This window comes from Dipodomys ordii, unplaced genomic scaffold (assembly GCF_000151885.1).
Source record: "Dipodomys ordii isolate 6190 unplaced genomic scaffold, Dord_2.0 Scaffold3, whole genome shotgun sequence".
In the NCBI taxonomy this organism is placed as follows: Eukaryota; Metazoa; Chordata; class Mammalia; order Rodentia; family Heteromyidae; genus Dipodomys; species Dipodomys ordii.
The window spans coordinates 13,129,331-13,154,447 of NW_012267219.1; the positions used below are offsets into that span (position 1 = coordinate 13,129,331).

The following is a 25,117-nucleotide window of genomic DNA, read 5'->3' on the forward strand; positions in this document are numbered from 1 at the left end:
CCCTAACATCCCTTCCCTCACCACCTCCCAACTCCTCAACTCCTCCCTCCTCCTCCCAAGATGTAAAGTTTGTTTGCAACATAGTGTCTTGTACATCTCTTTGTTACAATGGGTCAACTTGTATCCTGTTTCAGCATTTTGTTATTTCCCTTCCCCTTCCCAAGTTAGAAAAATGTATATACAAGATGAAGGGACAAAGGAGGAGGCTGCAATGCTTGATAAGAAATGTATGCATTAACCTGCCCATGTAATTGTAACCCCTCTGTACAGTGTGTTCAAAAAAATTTAAAAAAATTAAAAAAAAAAGATGAAGGGCACCGGAATCAAATATAGTGAAAACAGGGATTGTACCGTGTGGAAAGAACATACAAAAGAAACAAAAAAATCATATAGTACATTAAAAACAACAGCGACAAAGATAAAACCTCTTGTGTTCCTATCTTGGGGTTCATTTTGCTTAGCATCATTTTATATGTTCAGATATACAGACAGACAAGCAGGTAAAATTATCCTCAACATATACTAGTTATTGCAAATAAGGGAAACCATGGGACCTAGTTTCTTTGGGTCTGGCTTATTTCACTTGATATTATTTTTTCCAAGTCTTTCCATTTCCTAACAAATGGGGTGGTGTCGCTCTTTCTGACCACCCTGCACCAGAATCAACTCCAAATGGATCAAAGACCTTGAAGGAAAAGCAGACACCCTGAAAACATTACTTGAAGGAATAGGAGAAACTCTAGGGCTTCTCGGCACAGGCCGAACTTTTCTTAATAAAGACCTAGAAACACGACAAATCAAAGAAAGTTTCAACAAATGGGATTGCATGAAACTGCAGAGTGTCTGCATGGACATAGCTAGCAAGATCAATAGAAAGCCCACGGATTGGGAAAAGATCTTCACTAGCCATACAACGGACAAGAGTCTCATATTTAAAATATACTTCGAACTTAAAAAAAATTAACTCCCCCAACAACAAATCCTCAAAGAAACAACTGCCTGATTAATAAATGGGCTCAAGACTTAAAGAGAGACTTTCTCTGAAAAGGAAATAAGAATGTCCAATAGACACATGAAGAAATGCTCAACTTCTCTAGCCATAAAAGAAATGCAAATCAAAACAATATTGAGATTCCACCTCACCCCAATTAGAATGGCAATATTCAAGAGATCTAATAACAACAGATGCTGGAGGGGATGTGGCCAAAGTACAACCCTACTTTATTGTTGGTGGGAGTGTAAACTTGTTCAACCACTTTGGAAAGCAGTATAGAGGTTCCTCAAAAGACTCCACATAGAGCTCCCCTATGATCCAGCAATCCCACTTTTGGGCATTTACCCAAATGCACAGACAAGGCCATACTAAAGCTACCAGCACAACGATGTTTATCCCAGCATTATTCACCATAGCTAAGATATGGAACCAACCCAGATGCCCCTCAGTAGATGAATGAATCAAGAAAATATGGAACACAGGTTTTATCTTTGTCGCTTTTTTTTTTGAATTTTTTTCTATTGTATGTTCTTTCCCCATGGTATAATCCCTGTTTTCACTATATTTGATTCTGGTGCCCTTCGTCTTGTATATACATTTTTCTAACTTGGGGAGGGGAAGGGAAATAACAAAATGCTAAAACAAGGATATAGGTTGACCTATTGTAACAAAGAGATGTACAAGACACTATGTTGCAAACAAACTTTACAACTTGGGGAGGAGGAGGGAAGAGTTGGGGAGTTGGGGAGGTGGTGAGGGAAAGGATGTTAGGGGAAAAATGAAGGAGGGGGTAACAATACTAGAAAATGTGGCATATGCTTCCATATGGAAGAATGACACCATCTCAGATTCTTAACTCCAATTAACTACCAGAAAGGCCAGAGCGAATCTGTGTCCCAGGTGGTAGAGCACTAGCGTTGAGCATACAAGCTCAGGGACAGTGCTCAGACCACAAGTTCAAGCCTGCGGATCTGTACAGATACAAAACAGAATACCTTATGTGGTTAAAATATAATGATTTGAATTAAGTATAGATCTAAAAACTAATAAATGAATGATCAGTCACACAGAAGGATAATTGTTATCACTAAGAAATGACAACGTACCCATCACCATTAATTTCTAAATAGGGAGGACTCTTGTCTCTTTCTGCTCGAATTATAAAAATTACCAAGATTTCCTGTTCTTCAGTGGTTTTTGTTTTTTAGCAGCTTTCCTTGCATTCAGTGGAATACCTCAACATACTGACTTTATGAAACCTGTAAGAAATTCTATAAACAAATTGTCCACTATAAATTATTAATATCTTTTTTGCATATGAATTGTTAAGAAAAAGTTAACCACATAAATACGGGAGAAAGCTGAGTGACTGTATCAGCCCCATTTTTCATAATGACATCAGCAAAGAGAGAAAGAAATACCTGGAGTAAGAATGAAGATAGCTTCAGCAGCAGCTGCATAGGTGTGTGATGCACAGCCCCCTGCCTGTGAGTGCATGGCTTGGGCCTCTCTATGACTGAAACTAAAAAGGAAAGATGAGAAGTCAAGCTCATGCCAGGAGCAGAGAAATTCAGAAAGTTGACCTCTCTTGCCTCTAATCTCAAAAACAGTGCCTTTCTCATTTACAGACACTAGGTCTCAAACACTGAAATGTAATTTCAATTTGCTAGGAGATTACTAATACATGCTTCCTTCCATGGAACACCTATAAGGAAGAACTGAATTAAACATGATATTGTTAGAAAGCTCTTCCTCTGATTTAAGCTGATGTACTTGCTTTGATTAGTTGTTATACACACACACACACACACACACACACACACACACACACACACACACAACTTAGATTTATTTATATGTGAGTATGTGTTTTCAGAGCCAGTTTCCAGGACAGAAACAATTACTTTTTGATATTAGCAACACTACATAAAATAAATGTTGTGTGTGTGTGTGAAACCAAATTTATCATTTTATAGATAGAATGTCTTTACAGAGAATTATGATGTAAGGTGGGGGGGTGGATTAGCAATAAGAAATTCAGATTCTAAAAGTGCCATTTCATCTCTCTAACACACCCTTATCATTTGAAAGGTGAGACGGCTGGTTGGACTTAGTAAGTTACACATAATTTCTGTGAGGTCTTTGAAATAAATATATAAGCCACTGCACAAATGTGAAATGATGCCACAGCCTGGAAGTTGAACCTTCTGTTAGAAAATGCATTGATTTTATGAGGAGTTGCTGTGCATTTCCAATGCCAGTAAAATATGTTGACACCAGGATGTATATCAGTTATATATAGATTTTAAAATAATTTCTATAAACTTTGTGTCTAGATTCATTCTCTTCAGATCAATTTTTATCTACCTCTGCCATGTGGACTCTTGCACAGTGACATAGCCAGGGAGTTGCTGAACATAGTATTATTGTTTGACAATTCTCCATCATTTTTATTTAAAAAATGATCCATGACTAAAGGATTTTCATGTATCCCAGAAAAGGATGCATAGATCTGATACTGAGGTGGAGGAAAACATGTCCTCGTGTAAATTTCCATTAGAATTTGTCTAGTCCCAAGATCAATAGAAAGCCCACGGATTGGGAGAAGATCTTCACTAGCCATACAACGAACAAGGATCTCATATCTAAAATATACTTGGAACACAAAAAAATTAAATCCCCCAACAACAAATCCTCAAAGAAACATCTGCCCAATAAATAAGTGGGCTAAAGACTATTTGCTTTAGGTTAATAATTTACTTGTTTAGGTGTTTATTTCTTGATTCAATGGCAATACGGAAAATGCTTTTACATACTTTAAAAATATATACTAACATACTATCCACAATAGTTTGTTGTTTGTTGGTATTACCTATAATTTACTAAGTTAAAATCTGTTCATTTAGCAGAGCTTTGAGGTCAGAGATAAACCATTTGGAAATTAGATATACTCATTTTATAATCTTGTGAATACTAAATAAATGTGTATTTATATCTATAGTTAACACATATCTGTATATGCCTATGTCTATTTATCTATATCCATCTAGATATCTATCTATATATACATACCTTAGTTTTCTATAGAGCTGTAATTATCTATTACAATCAAATTCCATATAAAAGTTGTCTCTTCAGACCAAACTAGAAGATCATCAATTGTTTTATACTGATTGCTATTTTATTTTCAGATTTCTCTCACATATTGAATGTGAAAAAAATATAAGGATTTCCTGTATAGTCTCAAAGGCCTGTGGGCTCTTAATTATATTCAGTTGCTTAAAAGTGCATCCACAGTGAAAGACTAGAAGGACAGTAGAAGGAATGCGTGCTTGAATCTCTTGGGGTCCCAGTTTTCAAAATACTTGTCTTTGTGTTTTTCCTTCATTCTTCCTTCCTTTTCACTCTGCAAGAATTTTTATCTCCTCCCAAAATACAGACTTTTTAAAAGTTCCCATTAGCGAGAAACTTGGAAGCTGTATCTCTCTGTTTTGGAAAAAAGGATTTCTTTTCCCCTAATGTTGGTGGTTGGAGTAGTGTTTGGCATTGGAGGATAATGGGCCTATAAGAAAGGCAAAGAGGTGGCCTGTGCCAGTGGCTCACGCCTGTAATCCTAGCTACTCAGGAGGCTGAGATCTGAGGATCACGGTTCAAAGCCAGTCCAAGCAGGAAACTCCCTGAAACTCTTATCTCCAATAAACCATCAGAAAGCCAGAAGTGGTGCTGTCGCTCAAGTGGTAGAGCACTAGCCTTGAGCTGAAGAGCTGAGGGACAGTGCTCAGGCCCAGAGTTCAAGCCCCATGACTGACTGACTAAATAAATAAATAAAGAGGAAACAATGACAGAGGTAGAGCTGTCATGGATACAGCAGCTAATTCCATTAAAGAAAAGTGTCCCTGTGCCATATTAATCCTCAGAGTGAGTTCAGGAAGACTCCTGATATGCCAACTATGTGTTCCAGTGGTCCATGCATCCTGTTTACACTGAAATTAAAAGAAAGCACACATTAGGCTAACACGAACACAATTCCAGTGTTAAGTAATCCTGAGACTTGGATCCTAACCAATGTGATACTAAATATTTCCAGCAAGGATTAATAGTGAAAATAACAAGGTGATTGCAACTAATGCAAATAACATATTTTTAAATGTTCCTCCCTATACTAGGGAGGGCTAGTTCTATTCTTTTCATAAAGCATCTGCTTTTATTAGTATCCTCATTAAGGACATCTGGTAGCAAAAAACAAGTAAGACATTTATTAGAAAAGGACTCATTAGTTAATCACTTAAGTATATTAACTGATTTAGAAATTTTATTGCACAATGTTTCTTAGTTTAAATAGATGAAGAATAATTAGAAGTAGTTTATATTTTTGTTTATACTCATAATTGGTTTTTCAAATGAAAATCATAATTTTTGACTTCACAACTGGGAAATTGAAGACTTGGAAAAGGTTCAAAATATTTAAATGGGTTGTCTCATTTTAGAAGAATCCCTTTTCCTAAATAAGATAATTTTAGAAAATTTATATGTATTTTTGTCCAGAAGGTTTTTTTAGTAGTATTACTTCATATCTTTTTTATATATGTTTTTTTAAAATTTAATGCAAAGCTAAGCCACAAGTTGAAAAAAACATACCTGCTCTTAAAAGATGATTTATTTTTAAAAGGAAAGCATGTTGTTCAGAAAGACATTGCTTCAGGTTTTGTATGCTATCAAGTGAAAGATAAAAGACAAATGAACATTCTCTATGGAATAAAGCGTTTATTTTGAAGACTGTTCACATTGCATGGTGTCAAGGTCTTTCCAAATTTTCTTAGGAGTTTCAAAACCAGCCACTGCATTTATAAGATTATATACTAAATAATAAAGCCCTTACTGAACCTGCAGCCTAACAATAATCAAGGCCATTTTTTTCATGCCTAGAAATGTTACAGAGGGAAATCAGCTTGCACATTCTCATTTCAAGTAACAGCAGTGTTAAAACATATTCCCGCATGCTGTCACTGGATAAGCCAAAAGTTGAAAATGCCAAAATTGGACACCAAAATGTTAACATTCTACTTAGGCATGGTAGTCTCAAATATAAAATATTGGCCACAGCAGATTATCTTATTATTTTGTCTGTCTCTTGCCTTGCCCTGAAAAAATGTTATCTTTCAATAACATATCAATTTGCAATATCAGATATTCTTTAGTGTTTTCCTAAAGGAGAATTTGTTTTGCAAAGCTCTGATATGAAGATAATCAAAGCTGGAGACACAGAGGGCAATAAAAATAAGTCATTAAGTTTCTAATCATTAATCATTAGCTTTAACTGTTAGATATTTTAAATGATATTAGGATACAAGCCATTTCTAAGCAGTCTGTGATTGTGTCAGTTCAAACACTCTATGAAATGTTTTCCTCTTTTCCATCAAGTTTTTAAAAATATTGTTCACATATACGAAGCAAGGATGCCAGACATGAAAATAGGGATTAAGTGATCAAATAAAAAGTATGAAAGAGCTCCCTTTGAAGGCAATGAAAAAAACACAAAATAATTTGAGATTGATGAAGAGATAGACTGAGTAGCTCCTGAAACATTTTTTAATAATTAAGATTTACATAGCATCTACTCTGCATCACAGGACACCTTACCTGTTTAATCCACTGTGAAACAGATTAAGCCATTCTGCCCTCTTGGCAGTGTACATCTTCTCTATTGTCATTTTTCTTACAGAGTCTGAAAAATATTCCATTGAGTAGGCCACTATTCAGCCTAGAATTCAGGCAGCTCTTCTCATCCTTGAATCCAAAGTTGTTTGGTAGGAAATATTTTAACACTGTGCCAAATAACCTACCTGGTTCTACCATTCACAATTTTATGTCATTCCTTTGAATTTTTTTATATCTTTATCTTTTTATCTCTTTCTGGGACTGAGAAATGAAAGTTCTAGGTATTTATGTTTATGTCATATTTGTCTTGAAATGAAGATATGTCAGAATGTATTTCTCCCTCAGAACCTGCTTCAAGAACACCTGTGTCTAATTAATTCCTTCACTCATTTTATTATCTCTAGCTTATTTTCTCTAGCTTATATTTCTACTTCAGTGATACTGTTCTTAAGTGCTATTAACAGCATACAAGCTCAGAAAATTTATATAAATTGGTTCAAAATATTGCTGAGAATTTCTGCATCTCTATTTTTTCATACATCTTATTCACCCTATTTATTTTAGTCAAAGACTTAAGCACCTAAATAAGGTATTCATTGTGATAATTTTTATGTAACAAATATCACAAGTAATCTAATTATGGAACTTTTATATATCACATTCTTGCATGCACTGTATTTCATCTCCAGTGGTTTCTGTGTGCGAATTTGGGATATTGTGATGACTTTCTTTTTAATTTTTGTTTTGTGTTGGTGCTTTGATGCCATGTCAGCAGTTGCTTTGTTTATGGGATAGCTCAAAACCATTGTGTCATACTTCATTCAAATTCTTCATGTGCATGCATACATAATAGCTATCTATGTATGGACATTTAGCAACTTATTATTATTTTCATATTACATGGCTAAATTTGTTTTGTAATCATTTCCTTAACTTAGAAATTAACTATATTTTTGCTCAAACAAACTCCACTTTTTTTCCCTTTCTTTCTTATTTTTTTGTCAGTTGTGGAGGCTGTACTCTAGGCCTGGGAGCTGTCCCTCAGCTCTTCAGCTCAAGACTAGTGTTCTACCAGTTGAGCCTCAGTGCCACTCCCAGCTTTTTTCTGTTTATGTGATGCTGAGCAATCAAAGCCAGTGCCTCATGCCTGTGAGGCAAGCATTCTACAACTGAGCCAACTCCCACCCCACAAACTCCACTTTTGATTTTCTTCCTTTCTTCTTTGCTTTAATGTTTTTTTAATTGTAAAAATAGTGTACAGGTGGGTTACAGTTACATGAGTAAGGCAATGAGTACATTTCCTGTCAAACATTGTTACCCCCTCCTTTGTTTTTCTTCTACCATCCCTTCCTTCCCTACCTCCCAAATTTCTCCCCACCCCCAGTTGTAAAGTTTATTTTTAACATAGTGTCTTGTACATCTCATTGTTACAGTGGGTCAACCTGTATCCTTGTTTCACCATTTTGTTGAGTTTCTTTCTTTCTGAAAATTCACAGACTAGAGGATAGGCATGCATTTTACAAGGCTGATTTCTCATTTTCTTGTTGTTGTTGTTTTTTGTACTGATAGTGGTGATTTTAATATGATGCTAGGTTTTCACCTACATGTTATTTTCTAAGTTGTCTGATTACAAACAAGCCCAGACCAAAATTACATTTTCTTTTTAAACATTCATATGGCTGGTCTGATTGGTAGTACCTGGATCACGGTGCACTATTGGCAAATACTAATTAAAACCCTAAAATTTTTTGAACAAATTTTGTTGTTCTACTTTTAAGACAAGAAGGAGCCTTGTTTGAAATCTTTGTTTTTAGATCTGACAGGGCTCAAAAATACTTTGCTTTCCTATGACAAGATATTACATTTTTATGTTTTGCTAAGCATTATTCTGGCAACTTATGGCCTCCAAATGATGAAATATTCTAAGGGTTTACTCTATGTTGAGTTGTTCAACTTTCACTACTGAAGAAGCATTTCTAGATAACTTTTTTACCCCTGGTTTCTGTTAGGGATAAGGAATAATCAGATATTGTAACATTTATGAACTCAGACTCACAGTCCTATTTTAGTAATTTAGTTGACCGTTTTTTTTGTCAGAGCAATGCTACTTTTATAGTTTTCCAGAGTGGAATTCTTTTCTATATCTTGGGTTAAAATGTTGACTTTTATTTGATAGCTATATAGAGTTGTTTCTCCATTTTCCCAAATACATATGAGATACCTGTGCTGTTTTAGTTACAAGATAATTTTAAGAATCAAAGAAAGTTTCCTGAATAATGCATATTGAGAATCATATGAGAAAAAGATAGTGAGATAAAAATTAGATTCATATATCCTCTTAAGTATACCTATTTCTTCCCTGAATGAATTTGGGCAATGCAATTGTTATCAAAAATAGATTATTTAATGAATGAACTATTTGTATCACCAAATATTGATGGAAAGTTTTAAAATGTCCTATTTAATAAAATTCACTTATTAGGTCAATAATAATGTTGTGAAAAAATTAAGGTCATTAGAACTATTACTTATTTCACAAATTATAAATAATAAAATGAATCAGCTACTTCGTAGCCATGTTAATAACTTCTGCTGGTTAATTAGCTTATCACTAGGATTCCTTCAAATTTGAACTGCATGAAAATGTTTCTATTAAAATTTAAACTTGAAATAAAATTGGTTTAAAATAACTAGTCAATACGCATTTAAAATACTCTTAATTAGATTTTGCCAATCACATATTGAAGTGCCTAAATGAGTCTGTTATTTGTGTCTATAAAATATTAGAAGCTTCTTGTAATGGGTGTCAGAAATTATTGTGTGTCTAATTTTGATTGGCAAATTTGATTTTATTGAAATATGTTCAGCTTCTCAGAAATTAAGCATAGAGATGAAGGAAAATATTTTTACTGCCAAGGTAAGGAAAGGCAGGGGAGTTTTTACATCTCAGAAATGTCTAATCCTTTTTTTTCTGGAAACATTTTATTTTTTCATTAATAAGTTTTTTTATTGTGAAAATACCATACAGAGGGTTTAAATTACATGAGCAAGGTAATGAGCACATTTCTTATGAAGCATTGTTGCCTCCTCCTTTGTTTCCCCTTACCATTCCTGCCCCCCTCCCCATATCTTTCCCCTCAGCCAAAGTTGTACAGTTCATTTTTCCACATAACGTCTTGTACATCTCATTGTTACAATGGGTCCACCTGTGTCCCTATTTAAACAATTTGTTTTTTCCCTTCCCCTCCACAAATTATACCAACATCAAATACAGTGAAAACAGGGGTTATACTGTGGGGAGGGACATACAAAGCAACAAAGAAATCATCTTATAAATATGTTAGAAACAATAGCAGGAAAGAAAAGCCATTTGAGTCCTTATCTTGGGGTTCATTTCACCTAACACAACTTATCTGACCCGTTCTGCTTGTCTCAGACATAAAGCTATTGCAAATAAGGGAAACCATGAGACCTATGTTTCTTTGGGCCTGGCTTACTTCACTTAATATAATTTAGAAATCCCTAATCTTATGGGTGGATTCTGCAGCAACACTTCAGAAGAATAGGAAACAGCTCAAATCATGTTAAACAACAAAGTAGAAGAATTTAAGTCTACTACACTTCCTCATACTTTCCAGATTAGGAACTTTAACTTCACACAATTTCCCAGCATTTAACTGAAAGTGTAACCAACAGGAGGTTCTTGGCCATAAGTTTCCCGCAAGTTAACAATAATTCTGATATGAAGGTCAATCAATCATTTATGAAATGTATCTGATTCTATGTTGACATTAAATCTCTTTCTTTTAATTAAAGAATAAATTGGGATTAGAAATAGAAGGGAAAAAACAAATCGTTTAAATAAGGATACAGGTGGACCCATTGCAACAATGAGATGTACAAGTCATGTCGAAAACGAACTTTACAACTTTGGTGGGGGTGGGGGGGAGGAAGTTGGGTTGGGGGGTGGAGGGAGGATGGGATAGGAAGGGGAAACAAAGGAGGAGGCTACAATGCTTGATAAGAAATGTACTCATTATCTTGCCCATGTAAATTGTAACCCCTCTGTACAGTATTTTCACAATAAAAAAAGAAATAGATCAGATTCAGAAATTAGATTTAAAATATATGAATCTATAATGGATAAACTTTTCAAAAAAACAAGAGGTCTCAAATGCATATTTTAAGAGGGTTATGGAAGGCATGTGAGTGTGAAGACTATTCACTTTTATTTTTTGGGGGGGGACAATTGCTATAATCAAAATGAGCTATGTGACTGGACAATATGATCAATATTATTATTGTTATTGATGTGCAAGCATATCCATGAATGTTCTGTGGGATTCCTGCAATTAATGAAAATGTGAGTAGTAGTCATTTCTGCTGTATCTTTAAGTTCTACAGAAGATTCAGAATGTGGTTGAGTATAGTCTGGTAACCTTTGTGTTTTATCTTACTTAGTCTTTTTCCTTAGCCACATCATGTCTTGGATAATATAAGACATGACACCCTTAGCTTGGATGCTAAAACCAAAACATCAAGCAGCTGAGGGATGTCGTCATAATTTAACCTACTTCCTCTGAGTTAGTCATTTTTTGAGAGAGCCATGGCTCTGGGATTGAGAGGGGTTTATATAATCACCTAAGATATCCTTGTGCATTGATTAAGGTTTCTTAGAGAATTTGTGGCTTTAGCAGTGGAGGAAATGTGGCTAGTAGTCAAAAGAAATAACATATGGAACACTTTATTTCAGTTATTTGTTGGAAGGTTTATGGGAAATAACAGAAAAATACTACACCAATAGAGATCTTCCTAACGTCTTGTGTTCCTTCAAGGCTTTCATAAAAGGTTATGTAAACAACTACAGAGCTTAAATTTTAATTTGAGTCTTATATATTATAGGCCTTAATGTTGATTACTTTTTAAATTATTCTTCAGTACCTACTTTACATATGTGTACTTAAGCAAGTTTGACTTAAATATTAATAAACTAGGGCTGGGAAGGTGGCTCAGTGGTAAAGTGCTTGCCTCGCATACATGATGCCCTGGGTTCGATTCCTCAGTACCACATAAGCAGAAAAACCTACAAGGGGTGCTGTGGCTCAAGTGGTAAAATGCTAGTCTTGAGCTGAAGAGCTCAGGGACAGCACCTAGTCCCAGAGTTCAACTCCCACCACTGGCCAAAAATAAATAAAAAAATAAAAAATATAACAAACTACTACAACAAGAATCTCATGAAAATTAGTAGCACCTTGAGAATGTACATTTTGAATGAAAGATAATCAAATGGTAAATTTGAGGCTCATTGCTATAGAAAAACAGCATTTCACTAGCTCTACATTTGTCTCATCTATCACTGTGATTTAGCTGTGTATAAAATATTAACTAGTCAGCTAAGTGGTGATATAATTTTTCACAAGTAAATTTAGCTGACTAATGGAAAACTTAAATACTTTCAGAACTTCATAAAAAGAACGTTATAAAGTTTATAACGTTCTTTTTAATGTTTTTGGAATCTTAAGAGTCCAAGAGACTTCTTATTTTCACAAATATGGCATGTATCGTATGTTTATAAAAATAATATTTACAGTATTTCAGTGATATCATTTTCAGGTAGTTACAACCTCACAGAAATTTTCCCTCAATATATTTACTTTGCTTATTTCAATTTTGAATATATTCTTCTGATTTAACTTCTTCATGTTTACAATAGTCATGGAAAACAAGAGTCAATAACTCAGACACTGCAAGTCTCCCTCATTCTAGCTTTTTATGAGCAAGGAGTTCAGTTTAGTATTAATTCATTTGTTTAACCTATTGAATGTTAGTTGTCTCTATTACATGGTAAGCATAGATTTCCAGAGAGGTGAAACATAAAAAACATTATTATATCTCATTATTTTCTCATTGTGAGAGATTGTTTGAGGTGGAGTCAATATGGCTATAGACTGTGAAAGCATGTTAGCCTGTAAAGTTCAGTCAGGCATTCTTACTGGTTTTAGTTCAAGCACTTTTTTCTCTATTCAAGAAGATACTGAGTATTAAAAACTGGAGTGAGAGATTGCTTTATATGAACAAACATTGAGAAAAGGAAAAACTTGCATCTGATTGCCTATGTATCTACACACACATCTACCTGTTATTGACACTTCTCTTTATATAAATACATGACAAGTAAATACATTGTTTGAGCACAGTTGGTCATGCTAAATTAGTGAAGCCAACGTCAGACAAATAGTTGGCATTTTATTTTGTGAGCACAAAGACAAAGCCCACATTATAGCTGAGGGTTCACAGTTGTGCAATGCTGTTCTTATGCTCTCTGTCCAGGTGTTCATCTAAGGCATAAGATGGAACTATGTTACTTCCTAACTCCAGCTGGCTGCCTTAGCAAAGAGAATTCTTAGTGATTTGAATAGACATCACTACTATTTTATTCACTGTTTTGTGCCACACAAAATATTGTCGACTCTCAAAGATACTCATGCTAAAATATCTACTGGATTTTTCTCACTTCTCTGCCATGCTTTTTCTAGAAAACTCAAACTATCCTTAAAAATTGATTTCAACTATCTCCTTCAGCTTTTCCTGCTCTTTTCCCAGACAAAACGAATCACAGCTTTCCTGAAAGAGTCCTACTATATATTCTAGATCGTACTTCCATTTTTACATATAGCAGATGTTTTTCATATTTGCTTTTCTCTTTGCCTCTCCTTCCATGACTATAAAGTCTTCAAATATATGGTCCATTTCTTTGTATGTCTTTATCCTTAGAACCAGGCAGACCACATGGGAAAGGCGGGTGCTTAGTAAATATTTGTAGAAGTAGCTCACTTATTTAATCCTCACAACCACATATGATTACAAATGAGGATGCTGAGGTCTGAAAAGTTTGAGTACCTTGCTCAAGGTCACACAGCTACCGAAAGGCAGGTGTTTTTCTTCCAGTTGAGAGATCTTTCATCAGGTTTTGCTTCTAGGAATACCAGAAGAGCTATTCATTTATGTTCGGATCCACCCTCCTAGAAAATTAATTGAGTCCTTAAGCAGTCCTTGTGACTGCTCTGGTGTAACTCACATTTGCCTAGAGATATTTTTTTTTCCTATTTTTTCTGTGTTTGTGAATACCTCGCTGCTACTGGGACTGGCCCAGTCTTGGTTCTCAACTGTCTTTCTCTGGTTTGCTGGATCTTTGATCCAGGTTGACATTACACTCTGATTTTTTTCCCTGTCTTTCTTTCCTGATAAGAGAATCAAAATATCTACCAAATATCACTCTTTACTAAAATTAGCCAGCCTCTCTATGGGAATGAACCCACATCTTTACATCTACTTCCTGTTTTCCCAGCATCATCAGTGGCTTGTGTCTAGACCTTCCAGACTCCCATTTGAACCCCTTATTTTCTCACATATTCAAGTGGAAGCCATTGTGAGGCATCTGGAAATGTAATTTTCTCTGATGTTCAACGTTCTGCTAAGAATTCTTTGAACTTCAATCACACATACTACTAAATATTAATGCATGTTGTATATATTTTACAAAGTAAAATAAAAATTGTTAAAAAGCACTGAATTCTGAGACATCATTTTATATTTCTATACAAAACATTTAAGTATTGTGAAAAGAATTCGACACTTGTTTCTTTCTTTCTTTCTTTCTTTCTTTCTTTCTTTCTTTCTTTCTTTCTTTCTTTCTTTCTTTCTTTCTTTCTTTCTTTTTTTTTGTTTCGGTCATGGGGCTTGAAGTGTGTGCCTGGGCTATCCCTGAACTCTTCAGCTCTTCAGCTCAAGGTGAACAACCTACCACTTGGGCCAACAGTAACACTTCTTGTTTTCTGGTGGTTTATTGGAGATAAGAGTTTCATGGACTTTCCTGCTGCTGGTTTTGAACCACAATCCTCAGATATCAGCCTCCTGAGTAGCTAGGATTACAGAGTAGGCCACCAGCACCCAGCTTAGCACTTGTTTCTTAACTCAAGGAATTTTCGTTCCAGATATTGATCTTGTTAGCTTATCCTCCACAGCCATCCACCTTTTCAATTCTGCCTTGAGCTTTTACATTTTTATTTCATTATTATTATTGTTATTGTTATTATTATCATCTTTAAGTAGCTGTACAAAGGGGTTACCATTCAAAATGTCAGTTCATGAGCAATCATCTTGATCAATAACACCACTTCCTCTTTCTCCCCTACCTCTCTACCCATCCACTCAATTTTCCTAGTTTCCTAAGATAGACATTGAATATGATGATTGTATTCTTCTCTTTTCCTCTCTTCATTTACTTGACCTTTTTAAAAATAAATTTCTTCTATTTCAAAAATCAAATAGTTATTACAGAATTTTATTTCCTTTCTATTTAGCCAGGTGGATCAAAACATCAAAGGATCAATATCGTTGTTTTTCATTCAAAACGTTGTCATATCCAACTGTTCTTCAGCAATGTGTTTTGTAACACATCATCCCCTCTTGGAACAATAGTGACCTTCTGTTTCCTGGCTTTATGTACATCAAGCCTTTCTGTACACCATAGATAAGTTAATTTTCTTTAGATGCCACTTTTAATTATGCCATTATTCCCCTTATTGCTCATTTTATTAAGACCGAACTCTTCTGCCTAATAATTAAGAAGTCAAAGATAGTGATTATGTCTTCCACGCTCATTATGCAATGGATTTGCCCCTTTGTAGATACTTTCCCCATTCCTGTCAGTAACTTCTCATTCTTCAACAGTCTACTTTAATTTCACCTCCTCTTTAATTTCACATCTGGGAAGCCTTTCTTAACTAGTTATTCATTTCATCTTCCAGGTTTTCATAACATCTCTCATAGTATAGTTTGTTTTTTGTCATCTATTGTAACTTACTTTCTACTTTTGAGTTCTTTAAGATCCAGAACTAGGCTTTTACCTTCTATTTTCCAGTTGTGGCACCAATAACTGCTATAGGGTAAGGATTTAATGTTGATTTAGTAAAAAAAATGAGTGAATAATTTTTAATATCTATTGGTGTTCATGATTAAGTCTGTATTTACTTTAAGTTTACTCATGTTTCTGAAATGCATCTGTGAAGTTTTTCAAAGGTTCTAGTGCAGTAGTTTAAAAATAGTTGTAAACCATGTGATATATTTGATAATTATATCTGTTTAAGTGAAGGCATATATATAACAATCTAATAATATGTGATATATGTTATGCTAGTATTGGACTTCATTTTGAAATTCTTCATTGTGCCTTATTGTCCTTCCTTCTTTCCTTTCTTCTTTCCTTCCTTCCTTCCTTCTTTCCCTCCTTCCTTCCTTCCACTATGATAGACAAACACTCTACCACTTGAGCCATGTCCACAGCCTTTTTGATGTTTGGAGTGTGTGTGTATGTGTGTGTGTGCTTTGTGCCTACCAGTAGTAGAGCTTGAATTCAGGACCTCATACTCTTCAATTGGCATTTTCTCTCAAGACTGATGGTCTAGCAATGGAGTCACATCTTTACTTCCACTATTGCTGGTCAATTGGAAATAATAGCCTCACAGACTTTTCTGCCTGGGCTGGCTTCCAACTTCAATCTTCAGATTTCAGCCACCTAAAAGCTAAGATTATGCTTGTGAGCCACTGCTGCTCAGCTCTACGTTTTGTTTGGAATCTTGTAACTTTACATAAACTATGCTTGAACTTGTGATTCTCTACTTCTGCCTCCTGAATAGATTGACTGAGGACATGTGTCAAATGGTAGAGGACCAACCTAACATGTACACGGTCTGTAGTTCAAACACCAGTACTGTTAATTTAAACAACAACAAACTAACAAGTACTAGGTCACAGGTCATTCCAACTTTTAAATATACAGTAAAATAAAAACTCACAATTTAATATTCATCATAAATATTTTGTTTTGTAAACACACACACACACACACACACACACACACACACACCACTCACCATTTAAGTTCCTTCAAAAGTCAGTTCAAATTCTACATTTTCTAATAAACTGTACATAAATCTATTTGATAGTATTACTTGTCTCAAAATTTTTTTGGTACTCAATCTGTAAGAGAAAACTGTATTTTTATTCCCTTTAGCCAACTATTTTATCTCTTACTTAACATTAAAGCTGTCATTATTTTTACTCCATTTTTAAACTTTTATGATTTCAGGTAAATGGTAGAAAATCAATCAATACTTAATGAATTTTTGTTGCTCTTGTTGCTAGTGATTATCATGAATCTTCTAGCCATGGACTGGTGAGCTTAAGATAATTTATTTTATAATCACACGGGTTTTTATAAAAATTGCTATCTTTTTTCATCCTGGAATATCTTTATAGTTCTGTAAAATTGGTTCTGCATCTGGCTAGAACTTTCTTTTTCTCTTCAGTTAATGGTAAACTTTCTTAATCTTTCTAACTCTTCTGTCAGCCTTCCTCAAAACCAATTATTTTTCTTGTTTTGTTTTGCATGCAAGTCTTTTCTTCCCATTACCTAATATCATCTCTTATATGTGACAGAAGGTAAATTTTTTTCTAATGATTTAATCCTACTAAGTTTAAATGCTGCTTATTGAAACTATTAACAAGGTAAAGATTTATTTTTGTTTTTCACCAGAAGCATGAAACATTGTATCGTGAAAGTTATATTTCCTTTAATACTGAAGTTTCTTATTTGTGATTTAGTTTGAATTTTATTTTTAAAGTTATATAGCTGTTTACTTTATATTGTTTTTTAAAAATCCTGTCTAGAGCAAACCAATGATCAGTTGATTAAATTTTAATATTGATCAATATGTTTTTATTATTGATCAATATTAAAGAAAAAGATTCAAGTTAATCATTCTTTTTAGTTCATTTAACAGGTGGTTTTTATATTGGATATTTGATGATTTTTAATGGATTAAGCAGCATTCTTTGAAGACTTCAATATAGTTTAATTCTTAGATGGAACACATCAACTGGTACATTGTAGAAATCAAGGTATTCATTGGTCAATTTGAAGTATTTTTATGCTTCTCATAATTTTACCCATAATTTTTTAAGACTGGATTATTTTAATATCTTTAAAATTTAGCATATATTTAAAAATTGTAGTAACAGTTTTTGATATCTAACCAAACACTGGTAGCTTCTACCTGCTACCCTAGCTACTCAGGAGGCTGAGATTTAAGGATCACAATTCAAAACCAGCCTGGGCAGAAAGTTCATGATATTCTTTTTTTCAATTAACTACCAAAATGCTGGAAGTGGAGCTGTGGCTCAAGTGGTAGAGTGTAAGTCTGGAGCAAGAAAACCTTGAGGACAGTGCCCAAACTCTGGGTTCAAGCCTTAGAATCAGCACACATGCACAAAAAGTAACATATAAATTTTTGTTTTGGAATTTTAACAGTATTTCCCTTTATTCTCTATGTACAGGCTATTTGCATGAGATGCCTTTTGTGGATTAAAATGAGAAATGCTCATAACAATCTTCTTTGTCTTAAAATTTTAACTAGGAAGTTAGGTTGAGAAGGAATTTAGAATTAGTTTTGGGCATATTTTCACTTCATCAAGGCTAAGTTTGACTTTCCATCGTGAGGGGTCTTGAGCAGCCTTTGGGATTTGATTCAGTCATTGCTATGTACTGTTCTGTGATGGAGCATGGGCTGTGGATGTGGATCTCTTAGGGTGAAAGACATTTGATATGTGGACCATTCACAACTTAAAAGCTAATGGGTTTGAAAATAAACTTTATAGAATACAGTCAGATGGCTAACTCCTTAAAGTATTAATGAAAAATATTGAATCACTGACCTAGCAAAGATGGGTAAAATTGCTTTATTAAAACCAGATTTAAATGGACATAAACATATGCTCACCTAAGGACTCTCCCTCAGCATACTTATTTTTTAAGCTCAGGACTAGTGTACTCTCAATTTGAAATTACAGCTAGTTTCAAAATAACATGCTGTTTATCTGCTATCTCCAAACTAGGCTGCTTTAGGCATGAGTTCAGAATTAGTAGAATAATTTTGGCTTTGGAGTCTTTCATCTCTGTAATGAAACTCATTGGGATCTTGAACTATCTGGGGGCTGCTATTTAGTCCTGTTAACTTTGGCAACTATTTTTTTTCTTTCTCTTTTCCATCAATGAAGGCAGGAGAGCAGGAGGACTAACAACTTCCAGCATTTTTGTTAAAAAACAAAAAATCACAAAAACATAAAAACCAAAAAGAATCTGTTGCTTTAAAGCAGACTTACTAAAACAACAATAAACAACAGAGAAGTACTTTACGGTTTATTTCTAAGATAATCTGTTTTTATTAGAGCAAATACTACCTATGGAGAGCAGTAGGCTCATGAGTTGGATTGTTTTCACTCTTTGTGGTAATAGATACCTATTGGTCTTTCTTTTATGTATCATATTCTGAATACACATGTAGATGCACAGGTATTTGACTTTTACTATGAATTTTGATGTCCTAGATTTCAAACAACAATGTGTGTGTGTGTGTGTGTGTGTGGTGGAAGGCAAGAACAGTTAGAAAGTGACTGCGCTGTTCAACGAGAATGAAAATAGATCTAAAAGGAAGATAGTTTTTGTATTAGCCGGGTGTCAGTGGCTTATGCCTGTAATCCTAGCTACTCAGGAGGCTGAGATCTGAGAATCACAGTTCAAAGCCAGCTATGAGACTCGTATCTCCAATAAACCATTCAGAAAACCAGAAGTGGTGCTGTGGCTCAAGTGGTCGAGCTCTAGCTTTGAGCTGAAGAGCTGAGGGATAACACTCAGGCCCAGAGTTCAAGCCCCATGACTAAAATAAAAAGTTTTTGTATTGTATATAACCTAGAAAGGGTATTTTTAACTGGAGTTTTAAGTTTGATTTTGTGGTGGCCACAAACCAGCCTAGATCTTATTATTTTCATATGCATACAATTTCCAAACTTCTTAAACACAGGCTCTGTCTCCTGTATCTTTTATTTAAAGCCTATCTGACTACAGTGACTTTGTTTCATGCTCAAATCAATGGCCATCTTTATGATGGAATGTTTCAGGGGGACATTTTATTTATCTCGCCATGTAAGGCTGACACATATCCATCAGCTGAGTAGCGCTCAGGTTGTTCATGTTGTCTCTCACATGACCATATCCATGAATCACCTGATATTTTCCTATCTACTGTTTTGCAGGAAAAACAGAGATTTCTGACAGATGTTCTGCATGAAGTGATGCTGCTTGATGGTCTAGCCAGTTCCCATCCAGTGTCACAGGAAGTGCTACAGGCAACAGATATTGACAGGGTGTTTGACTGGATCGCATATAAAAAGGTGGGAAATAGATAAGATCCATGTGCCAAAGGGACGTTTCATTATTGGGGCAGCCACACTATTTCATGCTTGATGTATTATATTTTTCTCTTTTTCCTGGCAGATAGAAATGTACTAAAGTAGAAAAATAGTCTCTATGTTCATGTCATTTTATGAACTAGTGCTTTGATTTATAAATGAGTAAAATGGAAATGAGTGTTTGCCAAAGAATGCATAGAAATATTGGAAGTATTAATGAATAAATGTTTGGAGACTTGATGTGAAATTGCTGCACAAATGGTGCTATTCAAATGTCAGCTTATTATTATTAAAAGAGTCGACCTATGTAGTGACCAGTTTTTAAACCATTTTGTCTTAATGCTTATTTATTTTGATGGTTAATGCAAATGAATTGAGACAGTGCTGTGGCATGTACATTTATAAGAATTATATAAAAGAAATGGGGGAATTAAATAGGTTTCCTAAATAATTTTAAGAACTAGTTTTAGAATGGCTAAGAATAATTTTGGGCCAATGACCAGACATAAAACTAATTTATCATATGAATGTTTTCATTGTTATTTGCATTAGGACTTTTCTACTATTTAATTGATGCTAATTTTAACATTATGATACCCATCTCAGTGTTCAGTACTTATTAACCACATAAACTCTACTGTCAGCTATAGTGTTAGATTGAATTTTTACTTTTTGGAAATATTGAAACTGAATAATGTTTTAAGCTTCTTTAAAAAAATACTACTGGTATTATTTTGTCTCTAAACATGTTTGTATTTTATAGCTAGATGTCAAACATCAGTTCATCAGGAGCTGGTGGCATACTAATTTGCATATTTGGTTTATGATTAGGTAAATTCTATCACAATGATTTTTAACTAGCAATGTAGGCAATAATAGATGAAAAAACAAATTATGTTACTAAAAATGCCTTTCAAGTCACTGATAATTACATTTGATTAAAGAGAGTACTTTAATGTTATATAAAATAACTAGATATATAGGACCATAACATATTTGACATATTTAATTTTCATTTATGCAGAGTTATGGCTAGGCTCTGTTGGTTACAAATTCAGTTCATTTATCTGGGGTGACTCTTACCTGCTAATTTTAATTTAGAAAACAAGGTAGCATGAAGTGCTACTAAATTCTAAAAGATTATTTGTAAATACTAGTTTTATTTTAGCATGGATAAAACTAGGAAGATATTTATATACAATCAGAAAAATCTCTGCAATTGCAGGGATTGCATTTTATAGCAGACTGTACCTCTGTGGATTTATTTATGTGTCTTCTACTCTACTACATTGTCCATATGCCTGTTACAATATCATGCTGTTTATGGTATATTTCTCCAGACTATAATTTGAAGTCAAGTATTTTGATACTTTTGTACCTCTTTTTCTCAAGATTGCTTTGACTATTTGAAGTCTTTGGGATTTCTATATTAATTTTCTAATTTTTGTTTCCCGTTTCTGTGAAGAATGTCATTGGAATTTTCAGAGATTCTATTGATTCTGAATATCTTTTCAGTCATGTGACCATTCTCACAATACTAATTCAGCTGGCCCCTGAGCATGGGAGATCATCCCATTCACTATTTTTCATGAAAGATTCTTAAAGTAATATATAGTATATAGTCAGTTAGTCTTGAGTGATTTTGACAGTTGGTTTTTGTTTCAGGGATTTGAGTTATCACATCTAAATTGTTTAAATAATTGATAAAAACTCATATATGACACATATCTTGTCATCCATACACTAGCCACAGAATCTTTAATGGTGTAACACCTTGTATTACAAATACTGGGAGTTTTTGTCTCATCTCCTTTTCCCTGATTTGTGTAACTGGAAATATATAATTTTAATTGATCCTCCTAAATCAAATCTTCCAATGTCATTTTGTTTTAATTTCATTTCAATGTCTTTTGTTTCCTTTCATAAATATTCTTGCCAATAATTATTATTTTCTTGTTTTAAACACTTTGAAATGAACTTCTTATTCTCATTCATTAAGTTATAAGCTAAGGTCATTAATTAAGAGGTGTTTTTTTAATGTTCTAAAATATGCTTTTCTTCTTTTCCAAAAATCTTCCTCTAATTTTGCTGTCCAGGGAATCCTAATATATATATAATATATATTTTATATATATATTACATATATATATAAAATATATATTATATATATATAAACATTGGGATGTCATTTTTCATTGCATTGAAATTATTTTGTAATTTTTCATTTGATTTGTTAGTTGACCCAGGCATAATTAAGAGTATATCAATCAGTTTATAAATATTTGAAGATTTTTCCAGTAAGCTTCTCTATCATTCAATTGTTACTTAATTCTGTTGTGGTAAATGAGTACACATGGTGTGTCTTAAAACTTCTTAGGTTAAAACTTGTTTTATGGCTCTGAAATTGTACATACTGGTAGATATACTGTATGTGCTTCAAAGGAGATGTGTATTCCAGTGGTGTTGACTGGAGTGTTCTATAAATGCTGATTAGAACACTTTGGTTGATAGAGTTGTTCAAGTCTCCTATATCCTTATTGATTTTCTGTCTACTTGTTCATCGTGCTTTCTCGATGAGCACTCATTGTTTGGATTCTTTCAAACAGCAACCCAATCTAGTCCCAAAGATGTTTCTCTACAAAGATGTCATAAGAATAATGGCTAAGTTGCTAACTGATATCTCTAAAATAGCTTCAAATGTAAAGGTAGAAAACTGAAGGTTAAAACAGTTAGATTGAAATGTGATGGTCTCAGTACCAGGCCTTAGAGTGCACATTTATGTGTTCCTCTAGTTCTTTAGTTTAGCTTTGTGCAGGTTTTCCTATTAACAAGGTAGCATATGGCCAATGTACAATTACCAATTTAACTTATAGGTGGAATGAGAAGGCAGTGTGATTCAGGATACATGAGAAATACTAACAGTGATCGTGGAGCCACAAATAATAATGGCAAAATTTATTGAATGCTCACTGTGAGCTAGAATCTGTGTAAATTCTATTATTTTCTTTTAATCCTTATACTTGCCATGTAGAATCCTAAGTACCACTATTTTCATTTTAAAGAAAAGCACAATGGGGCTGAGAAGGTGGCTCAGTGGTAGAGCTCTTGCCTTGCATGCACGAGGCCCTGGGTTTGATTCCTCAGCACCACATAAGCAAAAAGAAAAAAGTTCGAAGTGGCGCTCTGGCTCAAGTGGTAAAGTGCTAGCCTTAAGCTGAATAGCTGAGGGACAGAGCTGAGGCCCAGAGTTCAGGCCCCATGACTGGACCCCCCCCCTCAAAAAAAGAAAAGAAAAGCACAATGATTCATGGTCAGATCTAGAGATCTGTTTCCCAGGAAATAAGAGCTGGTGTTCTTTATCAGTACAAAATATTGATTAACAAGGTTGATTGGAGCTGTCATTCCAAAGTAACTTAATTTCCATTTGGTTTTGAGAGAGGTGGCCTCAAATTACAAGATAATAATATCCTCAATCTCATGACCCAGTGAACTTAGAAGGGAAAAAAATAGACTGCATCCTGCCCAACAGAATCTGTCTGTTTCCCTCAAGGGGTTATGATCTGTTTTAACTTAGATAGTAAATTTTCATTGACCTGTCCTTATATCCATGGGGATATGTATTTTGAGTGGCCAACAAGGAACATGAACTTTCCCTCTGAAGCAGAAGAATAAAGCAACAGCACCATTCTGTAGAGGAGGCTCAGAACATGAGACATTCCACATGGTCATGGAAGAGTGAAGGTGTAAGGGAATAGAGCTGCTTGGAGCCTAAGTTGGATAAGAAAGTGGAAGACATTTTGTGCCATACTAAGGAGCTTGTATTTTATTAAGTATGTCAAGGAGAACCAAATATGACTTTAAAGTAGAAGGGTAACATTAAAATTCCACACTAGAAAGAATATTGCTGTAGACATAGTAGAAATGGAAATAATGCCATAGACCTAGGCAATTCAGAGTTGATAATAGAAACTGGAATTACAAAACACAGAACATATTTTTGTAATGATGCATGCAGCATTTAATACAAATGACTTGCCACTTCTGTGCTTTCCTCTCTGAAGATTTGCTACTCGTCAGCATTAACCTCTGCCAACAGTAAACCCCTGGATGCATCTGTTTCACTAGCTTATCATGTCTTGTAGTTAATCCCTTAATGATTATTCTAATTATTTCCACTTCTGTTTGTGTTATTCTTCCTGAAGTATAATTTTAGTACCCTTCAACTAAATTTCTATAGGAAAGTGAATACCAGGAGAACCAAAGATTACAAAGAAACAAAGGTTAGGAGTCTGTAGCTCAGATAATTTCTGTGCACTAGGATTTTAAAACTGAGTGCTTTTTTTAAAGGAAATACAGAGTGATGTTCATTATGTATTCTACGAGTAGTACTTTAAAAAATTCCTTAAGTTATATCTATGTATTTTAGAACAAGAAGAGAACAATCTAAGACCTAATGTATTAAGTTAGGCCTACCAAAATCACAAGTTTATTTTCTATTTCAATTATCTATTGAAACTGAGAATGATTTTTATCTTCAAACTTCAAGCTGCAGTGAACACAGGAAAACACTGTCCCTGAATAGGAAGGATGGGGAAAGATGGGTTAAGACAGTGTCTTAGCACTAAAAGCACACAGGGAAATAAGAATCAATGACCCAATGACCTGGATGATGAAATGAGTGATTGCTCATTAAATTTACATATGATACCAAGATGGAAAGGGATGCTACAAGCTTCAAGGGATTTAATGCCTTAAGCATTTTACAGAGAATTCTTTAAAAGCAGAATGCTTTTTCAGAAATTCTCACATAAGAATGGGTATATTTTGGAGGCCCACAAGCAAATTGTACATAGAGTAATAAAAGAATTGAGAAATACATAGGGGTCAGAGTCAACATATGTTTTTAAAAAGGAATGGTGGTGGGAATTCAACTCGCAATGGTCCACCAATGTATCTTGTGCCTAAAGCTTATCTATGTGAGATAAATTAGATAAATGTGCACCTTTTCTAGTAACCTTACAAGTGAATAAAGCAAAACTGATCAGCCATTTGCATCTAACATTCCTCATTAGACAAGACTCTCCAACCACAGCATCACGTTAGGCCATACATAACATTCGAACTCTGTAGCCTTTACTCCTTTAGGAAAAAAAAAAA

The 25,117-nt window shown here is 34.3% G+C and overlaps 1 protein-coding gene across 1 annotated transcript in view; it reads left to right on the forward strand.

The window, feature by feature from the left end:
* Trhde (thyrotropin-releasing hormone degrading enzyme) overlaps positions 1 to 25,117 on the forward strand; it is a 372,401-nt gene that overhangs the window by 201,886 nt on the left and 145,398 nt on the right. Inside the window, exon 7 of the mRNA XM_013018686.1 lies at positions 19,805 to 19,942. Coding sequence (XP_012874140.1) covers positions 19,805 to 19,942 — 138 coding nt within the window. The remainder of the gene's footprint in view (positions 1 to 19,804; positions 19,943 to 25,117) is intronic.